The sequence below is a fragment of the Amborella trichopoda genome, chromosome 2, assembly GCF_054954075.1.
Source record: "Amborella trichopoda isolate Santa Cruz 75 chromosome 2, AtrichopodaSantaCruz75HAP2 v2.0, whole genome shotgun sequence".
Classification (NCBI taxonomy): Eukaryota; Viridiplantae; Streptophyta; class Magnoliopsida; order Amborellales; family Amborellaceae; genus Amborella; species Amborella trichopoda.
Window position 1 is genome coordinate 8,024,471 of NC_142337.1, and position 9,831 is coordinate 8,034,301.

At 39.3% G+C, this 9,831-nt stretch overlaps 1 protein-coding gene across 1 annotated transcript; it reads right to left on the reverse strand.

Annotated features, from left to right (window-relative positions):
- Positions 1-863: 863 nt before the first annotated feature.
- Positions 864-2,709, reverse strand: UFO (F-box family protein). Its single transcript, XM_006853423.2, has one exon. The coding sequence runs from the start codon at positions 2,399-2,401 to the stop codon at positions 1,160-1,162; it is 1,242 nt and encodes a 413-aa protein (XP_006853485.1). The 5' UTR covers positions 2,402-2,709; the 3' UTR covers positions 864-1,159.
- Between the last annotated feature and the right edge of the window lie 7,122 nt (positions 2,710-9,831).

Sequence of the window (9,831 nt, forward strand, 5' to 3'; positions counted from 1 at the left end):
GTATAGCTGAATCCAAAAACCTTCTCTAATATTAGTGTACTGGATCCCAAATAGCTAGGATAAGGCTCAGATGATACTGATGATGACTATTGGATACTCTTTTGAAATGTCTTGGAGCCGGACATAGAAGTCCATCGATGTCGATGTTGCCTAAGACTTCTATTCCACTCAATCAAATTTTGCTTCTTCCACGAAATTATAGAGTGATTACTTAAAGGGTGTGGTTTCTATAAGGTTGCAACCTTAAACAATTCAATTAAGTCGCACATCCAAATTTTATCATACCATGTAATTTTGGTGTAAAAAATTCTTAAGATTATCTCAAAATCTATTTTCATATCTAATTATAAAAATTTTAAACTCCAAAAATGGTTAAAATCAAGTAGATCTATAAACATATGAAAATCTTGAAAATGGACAGTCTAGATAGATAAAGTGTTGCAAGATGAACTATTTATGGGACTCAAATTCTTTTTTTTTCATATTCGTACATCTCGATGTCAAGATGATCAATTAGATGGCTTTTTAACATTAAAACAACCTTTGCCAATGGATTTTTGAAGTGCACATTTAATTCTACATTTTAAGGTTGCATCCTTATATAAGCTTTTTCCTTACTGAAAATCCTAATTTTTTTTCATAACCGGGAAAACTACTTATTATTCATCTGGGTAAAAGCAGCCATTGCTATTCAAATTGGACGGCTTAGGAGAGTACAGATTTACTGCTAAAAAAGTAGTGGTGGTGATATTGCATATACTTTCATTTGAAGACATCATATCAGCCGCATTTGATGTAAATCGTGAACGTATGCGTCGGCGTGAGACATAGATAGAGATATACAAACGCCATCACACAAAATATGAAACTAGTTTCACATCACGACGTAGAAAATTAAAGTAACAGAGAACAAATATAAAAGCAACAGTTCACATCTAATGAAGTTCTAAACCATGCAAAAACAAACAGAACAGTGCAGCAACCCCAAATATTTAGGTCAAAATACCCTAGAGAGAGAGAGAGAGACAGAGCGAGAGAGAGAGAGTTCCACCATAGCTGAGAAAAGCAAAGAGAGAGGGTAAACCCTAATTCACAGTGAAAGTAACAGTGCAACTCCAAACACTGCTTTAACCAAACCAACCTGAGGCTGATGACTAAGTTAAAACCCAAAGGAAGAGGAAGAAGATCCCTGAAGCTGAGCCACCACTGCCCGAGTCGCTGGCCACGCCCCCATCCGTGGATCATACGCAAAACCCTGCAGCCCCTCTCTGAGCTCAGCCCCCATGAACGGGGACCTTGGCAACCACCGCCACACCTTCTGCTTCGCATCGAACAACAATAATTCCTCGTCACTTTTAGTAATAAAAACAACGCTATCTCCATGCCCCACGCAGGTGAAACCAGTGCAGCCCTCTGCGGCGACGCGCTCATACAGTGCCTGTGGCATTCTCTCGAGCTCGACCCATGCTTGGCCCCCCTGCAGTGCCCACACACGCACACTCTTCGGAACACTCAACTTGCTTTTCTCGACGCCTGCAACGAGCAGCACCCGGCCATTGCACTCGACAAGGCTTGGCCAGCGAAGAAACCGGCGCATCGGCGCTTGGATCTTGATCCAAATCCCACAGCTGAGATCATATGCTAGCACGCTGAATGGACTGTAGTTCATGCAATACATAAAGCCATTGCAGTGGACCATGCGCCCCGACTCGAGGCTGCACAGCCTTGGCAATGCACCCCCCATCTGCCAGACCCCCGTTTCACTGAAAAGCACTTCAGTCGTGAGGTTTTTCACTGCGAATGGCGAGATAAGGTCATCGCCGGCAACCACGATTTCATAGCTTGTTGTGTCGGTGTTTGCAACCAATCCGACGGAAGGCAAGAAGCGAGGTCGCAATAATGGCGGAATCGACACAACGGTGCGTGTGAGCGGGTTTCCAACGAGCAACGCCCGGTGTCCACCTGCATCTCCAGACCAGCAAAGCAGCCCTCCGGCGGATGCGACCACACTAAATCCCTGTGGAATTTGGGGCATGGGGAGGTTGAACCAAGAATCAGTTTCGGGATCGAATAAGAAGCCGAAGGACTCGGTTTGCTTCGAGAGAAACAGGAACCATCGCCACTGCGGGGCGAGGAGGTTGCAGAGTTCAAGAAAGCTGCGGGAAGAGAGGAGGTGGTACCAATACTTGCAAACCGAGCGCATGCGGCAGAGGGCAGGTGGAGGGAGGAAGGCCAGGGACCGGTCGATCAGGCGTTGAGGGAGCATGCTCCATAGCCGAGGGTCCATCCTTGCCCCCGTGGCTCTGCGGCGACTCGTGCTAGGTGAGCTGGTGGTGGGCGTGCGCCCGCTGGGTTGGTGGTGGCGTTGGTGCGCTTGAGGTGGTGGAGTGGGCTCGGCCATGGTGGTTGGGGTTTGCCCATGCGAATGTGGCAACGCGAAAATATGCGCCGAGTGTTGGTAGGAGTAGAGGTTTTAGGGTTTTGAAATGAGTTTATTTTTTGTTCTTTCAGTGGAGTTTTTGGTAATAGTCTTATGATAATTTCCAATCTAGATTGTCGACCTCGATGGGGCATGGGTTGGGTCGGCACTGAATTGGTTTTGGGGTGGTATAGTTCAGGCCTAGTACCTTATGAAACCCAATGTTGTGGCTTTGGAAGATTCCATTTTTTTTTTTAATTCAATATAAATAACAAGGTTGTCAGATTCGCTTCAAAGTTTTTTTCCGTTTGGTGAGAAAATGAAGCACTTATGTGCTTTGGAGACTCGCTTTAGAGTTTTTTTCGATTTGGTGATAAAAATGAAACAATTCGGTGTTTCGATCGATTCAGAAAAAGACTTTGAATTTTTTAATTTAATGTAAATAAATTTAATTTATATATATATTATAAAAATAATGAAAATATTAAACATAAAAATTTTAAAATTTTTTTAAAAAAAATTTATATAGATAGTTCTTTACGTTGGCCAAATCGGCCGAAGCAAACCCCAATCTGACCGAAGTGGCTCGAAGCGGACTGAATCAAACTGAACTGTTAGCATGCCAACATCAGGCTTCGCTTTGCTTCGGCCGAAGCGAAGAGAATTTGACAAGACTGAAAAATTTTATCTAATAATGTTTTTTATCTTTTAAAATTTATCTAATAATTTTTTATGTCTCCACTAACAATTACCACCCCATGAATTTATATAAAGTTTCTACCTTAAAATGTAGAATCACAGATGCGTCTAAAAAATCCATTGGAAAAAGTTGTTTTAATTGATCATCTCGACATTGAAATTGATGAATATTAAAAGAAAAAGAAAAAAAAAAAGATTTAAAGTTCTAAAAAGAATGCATCTTGCAACACATTATCTAGACCATCAATTTTCAAGATTTTTATATGTTTATAGATCTACTTGTTTTAAATATTTTTGGAGTTTAAAATTTTATAATTAGATATGAAATAGGTTTTCAGATATTCCTAAGATTTTATTACACCAAAATTACATGCTATGATAAAATTTGATGTTGCGCTGAAATTGGATTGTTTAAGGTTGCGCCCTTATAGGAACCACACCCTTTTTAAAAAATTTATTTTATTTTATTTCTTTTTAAGATTTTTCTTGATCATTAATTTGGGCCGATCAAAATTGCGATCAAGCGATCCAACATCATTATGTGAAAGAAGGATAAATTGATCCGAGTTTGAAAACATTGCTCTCCTTCTGGATCTGATTTTAAATGCAATATCATTTCTTGATCACACAAATGATTTTGGGTGGATTACTTATAAATCGGGTGGCCGAAACCACAGTATTCGTATTTTGTAATTACGCATCTCGAAATGGGATCAATGGCGACCCGTTCTCGTCGTGAAGGCCGAGGAGAGAGATGGATTCGTGGGCACTCATACGTAGAGAGAGAAAGATGGGCAGTGGAAACAGAAGAGAGAGAGTAGAGAGAGAGAGAGAGAGGGGGTTGTAGAAGCAGGAAGGAGAAGTGGCAGCTCTGTGAAAATCTGAACTGGAGAGTGTACTTACACCATCTCAATCTAATTAATGCGCCACTCTACATAACAGCCCCATCAAACAAGACATTCCATCACTTCTCTCTCTCATCGCTCTTTAATTCTTCGTTCTCTCTCATCACAGCAGAGGTGTTTCAACCTTCTCTCTCTGTCGGACTCGGGAGTCTTACGATGTGAGGAGGCCCTGGAGACGTCCCGTCCGCTCTTCTCATCTCTGCACACCATCGACAACTCCTCCCTCCTCTCTGTCTCTCCTCTTCCTTACCTTCAGCTTTCCCAGGTAAAGCTATCTCTAAGCCCAGAATGTCCTTTGTGGATTTTCAGTTGGATAAACTTTATATAAGCTTGCACCTTAAAATGTAGAATTACAAATGCATCTCAAAAATCCATCGAAAGAAAATGTTGTTTTAATGTTAAGTGATCATCTAATTAATCATCTCAACATCGTAAAAAAAAAAAAAAAAACAAATTTGAGTTTGAAAAATAGTTCATCTTGCAACACATTATTTAGATGGTCTATTTTCAAGATTTTCGTATGTTTACCTATCTACTTCATTTTATTTGTTTTTAGTGTTTAAACTTTTGTAATTGTATGTGAAAATAGATTTTGAGAAAATCTTAAGAATTTTGAACACCAAAATTACATATTATGATAAAATTTGGAGGTGCACCTTAATTGGATTATTAAATTTGAAATGTGCACTTTAATTGGATTGTTTAAAGTTACAACCATATAGAAACCGCACCCATTTCATTTCAGTTTCATACTTCCACTACTCTAAAATTTGAACCCAAAACACACTCTCTCTCTCTTTCTCTCTCTTCTACAATGATAAGTTGAGGTCAAAGAAAGCTCTCTCGTTTCCCTATAGGCTTGCAACTCTATCTCTATCCCTCTTGCTCTTCCTCCACGAGACTTCCAATTTAACTTAACCCATCTCTCTCTCTCATACACACTCTCTCTTCTTTCAAAAAAAAACTCTTTTGTAATTTCATTAGAATTTGAAAAGTCTATGCTCCATCTCGGGTAACAGGAAGCAAAGATGAGTCCTTGGAGAATGGGAAGCCCAAGGCCTGGTCATACTTATGCCTTTTTACGCCTTGGCCCGTAGCAGTCACGACTCTCTTGTGCTTGTTGACCTTGCTAGAGAGAGAGAGAGAGAGAGAGGAGATTGATGAAAGTGCGAGAATACGAGGAAGGTGTACGTACAAGTAAAAAGAGAGGGGGAGAAAGCTGCTCCGTAGAGGTAAAGTTGTAAGAAGCCCGCAGTTGTAGGACAAAGACAAACCCTAATTGCCAAGGGATTTGCTCCTTTGGGTTGTTGGAGGGACGATTTGCAGGAAGAATAGAAGACAAAAGACATGTTACTTTTGTGGGAGCATCCTGTTCACTTGATTCCTCGTGTAAATCCCCTGCAGATTAGGGTTTTGGACCCATTAGGTCTAAAATCTGGCCCTGGGTCTAGAAACTAACAAAGATATTTGAAAGATATTAAAAAATATATATGGAAAATTGTTTCATGCAATGGGGACGGCATTTCTACATTTATGGTCGGTCCCTGAGGTATAAAGCATTCATCCTAAAGATGGAAAGATGGATGCAATATAAGTGTTCCATCTAAAAACAATTGAAAGTCACACTCTAAGTGGTTGAAAGTCACAGTCTAAATGGTTTTTCAATAGAATTATTATTTTTTAAAAATTTATTTATTTTTAAACTAACAGTTTAAATGTTTTTCATGTTAGAGATTGCATGAATATATGTATGTATAAATATGTGTGTATGTACATATGTTCGGGTCAGATCGACTTGGATCCAGATCCGACTCGAGCCTAAGGTTTCGACCTGGACCTGACTCACCTGATCCCAAACCGGGACCTGTACCAAGTTTACACGACCTGATTGCACCCCTAATGCTGATAATATTTTCAAGATAGAGTTGTAATTTCTTGAGTGTAGTGACCAACCTAAGAAAATAATGGCATATTTTATGTGCTTGAAAATGAATCGTCACAAGAATGAGCTAATAATGTCCAATTTTTGGAGGGAAGGATCCAAGTGCTAAAAGAAAAAAAAAAAATTCTTATTCGAAACTACTAATACTTAGTCGGATATCAAAAATGAAAAAAATAAAAATAAATAAATAAATCTCGAGAGTCTCTCTCTTTTGCCCAAGGGATTTGACATACAGTATAACCCCATGGGATCCGCTGTACGCACTAGGAATATCAAGATACTTGACAAATGCCTGCATGGAAGCTCAGGTACAATTATGGAATCTAGGTTTGAATTTTTTGGGTGAGAGAGAGTGTATATATATATATATCCATATTGATGGTATTATCCAATACAAATCAAAGGTACATAGGGTGCTCAACATGGGTGTCTCTACTTGATGACAAGCGGGGACGTACTTCTAAGTGTCCAACGGTCTATCTCTTATTTGACACCTCGTGCGGTGGATCGTCTACCCCCATTGTTTGAGTCAGCGTTTTAAAAAACGTCGAGTCTAACCTGATTCGCCCGGTTCGACTCGGAATTCGTGAAAAGGGATCGGATCGATTAAAAAATCGGAAATCGTCCGGTTCTAGAGAGAATCGGATGATTCCGTACAGTGACTCGCCGATTCACTCTACGGAATCGGCGAGTCCGTAAGGATTTTTTTTTTTTTTTTTTTTGTAGTCCATGATAGATTTTTTTGTAATACTTGATCGATTTTTTTGTAATCCATGATCGAATTGTTTTTGTTTTTTTATAATCCATGATCGAATTTTTTTGTTTTTTGTAACCCATAATAGAATTTTTTGTAATCCATGACCGAAATGTTTGTTTTCTTTTCTTGTAATCCATGATCGCTTTTTTTGTTTTTTTTTTTTTTTTTGTAACCCATGATAGAATTTTTTGTAATCCATGATCGAATGTTTTGTAATACATGATCGAAATGTTTGTTTTTTTTTTGTAATCCATGATCGAAATGTTTGTTTTTTTTTTATAATCCATGATTGAATTTTTTGTTTTTTGCTTTTTTTGTAACCCATGATAGAGTTTTTTGTAATCCATGATTGAATTTTTTGTAATCCATGATCGAACTATTTTTTTCTTTTTTTGTAATCCACGATTGAATTTTTTGTTTTTTTTTGTTTGTTTTTTTTTGTAATCCATGATCGAATTTTATGTAATCCATGATCGAATTTTATGTAATCCATGATCGAATTTTATGTAATCCATGATTGAATTTTTTGAAAATTTGTGATTTTTTTTTTTTAATCCATGATCGGATTTTTTTTTTAATCCATGATCGATTTTTTTGAAAATTTGTTATTTTTTTTTTAATCCATATTATTCAAAGAGAAAATGAGAGAGATGATGATTCTGAGGCCACCCTATCCCAGCCATATTATTCACATATCGAGTCCCAACAACAACAGTGTAGGGATGAGCACGAAATACTGTAAATTAAATGCTGAATGGCGGTTCATGCAGGGAAAGAACATATCAATATTCGCATATTCATTCAAAAACATGAAAATTCTTAATGGAGTACCCTCATTTTTTATTGAATTCCTAAAAAACAATATTTATAATGAATTTTAATAATTTTTTCGAATTTTTTTTAAGCTTTATTCTGACCGATTCACCCGATTCCCGATCCGAATCGCCGATTCGCCGATCCGGATCGGTTTTTTGGAAGCCCGATCCGGGTCACCGATCCGTTTTTTAAACCATTGGTTTGAGTCATTTATCTGAATTAGGCTGAACCGGCCACATAGAAAATACAAAAATATTATAAAAAATTAAAATAGGGATTTTGGAGATGGGATTTAGAGGGGGCTTAAAAGAATATTTGATAAATACAAAAAATGAAATAAAATATAAATAGGGATTTTCAATTTAGTTTCCGGCTAATTCTCAATGCAGATCAATGATTTCCAATCTAGATTCCTGGTTTAAATCGCTGTATATCAGGCACCAATGGCACGTCGGATGCTTTCCATAGACCATGTGTATGTGCCAACTGCCAAGGTTTAAAAGTGCGACATGATGGACTCCACCTAGCGAGGGCTGAAGTGGGGTGAAGCTCTTTCCCTTTGTTTGAGGCTTCGTGAAGGTTACCCATGTAATTTGTTTGTCCCACCATGCTTGTTAGCAGTTTTTACGTGGAATTCCACCGAGCATTGCTTCAAAATCCGGATATGTGGAGTCCCATGATGTGATGCAAATAGGGGGCACACATTCTTTTCTCTCTTATTCCATATTTGTAAAATTAGAAATCAACACTTGTAGACATTCCGATCTTGATTGAGGAAATCATATGCGACCAAAATCCCCTCGGACAACAACCCTGAACTTGAACCGACCATAAGCAACCGCAAACCACACTCTAAACACTCAAACCACCTGGCAAAGTCTGGAGCACTGAAGAACGCCCCTAAAAGCCAAACCAAGCAATCCAAAACCAAGGGTTACAAGTTTGGAAGAAACCAAGAACCCAGAAGTTTCGACGACATTGGGAATTTCATCAACATCAATCCAAACTCCGTCAAAGGAGGGAGTTGTCCTGATATTCAAAATTGGCAAAACAACGCATGATAGCAAATTCCTCGAGATACGGAGAACAACGGGCAGAAAACATTGGCCACAAAGTGGCCAATTCCGTCGACGCCATTTGCAATGGCGTCGGTCTCTAACAGGTCAAATCGACTATCGACAACATGGATGTACAAACTGGCATGTCCAGTGGCAGTATCGCAACGACGCTGACGAACTCAGTAGCCCTGTTGCCTTTAGATTTGTTGAATGAAACATCAAATTAACTTGACATTGGGATGCACATGCTCAACAATCATTGATCGTGACGTAGGTGGTAGCTACGACAACGCCTTTCCCAACTTCGTTAGCCCTTGATTGTCTAGTCACCATTTGAACAAATGCCAAGAGAAGGACACGTGGCAGTTTCTAGTGAAAAGAGGTCTCAATTGCGCTAATGTCATTGCTAGCTATGTTGAATCTCGACACTCTGCCTCCAAAAGTGCATGTAACATAGCATAATTAATGTCGGGGTGATACCTATCATAATTGCGTTGAAGTAATTGCCAATTGCGCAACAATATGAATACCCCAGATTAAATCTCAAGTTTTGTTGGTGATTGGAGGGCCCATTTTCCTATAAATAAGAGGCCATTTCTTAGAATTCAAGGATCTGAACTTTTAGAAAACCACCGAAGCTCTGTCGCTCTAACCCCATGTCCTATCTGACTCAAAATCAAAACAAACCCCAAGTCCCAAGCCTTGGGACCTAGCGGTCAGGCATGATTTCTCGTCGTTCTGGGTTTGCCCGATCTGGGTGACTCGATCGAAAGAATCCTCTCTCAAACAACCGCAGCGCCCGCGTGTGTATGACATGCGAATAGGCACTAACAAAGAGAGAGATTTTAATAAGCAAAGAAGGGCTCAAGCACCTACCTCGTCGTTTGGCTCCGGGCGATTCTCCCTCTTAGATCATTTTGAAAGCCCTCTGGCTCTCCTTGTAGCGTGTTTTGAATTCGGTTCCCTCTCTTTACTACATAGCACTTGAATCCACATACTAAAAATGACCTTCAGGGTATACCTTTTTGGGATATCCTCGTATTAGTAATTATATGGTAAATTGGGAAGTCTAGCCTAAGGGGTTAGAGTAATAGAGACGAAGAAGCAGAAATAGAGAAGAAAGAGAAGAATAAGAGTGAATTGATGGGGAGTTTGGTTTAGAGGTAAAAAGAAGAAGATGATGATGATGAGATAGAAGAAGTGAAGATATGACCTGAGAATTGGGCAGCCTCTCG

What these genes read in the sequence shown, in the direction of transcription:
- UFO (XM_006853423.2), bottom strand. Translation starts at nt 2,401, where the DNA reads ATGGCCGAGCCCACTCCACCACCTCAAGCGCACCAACGCCACCACCAA.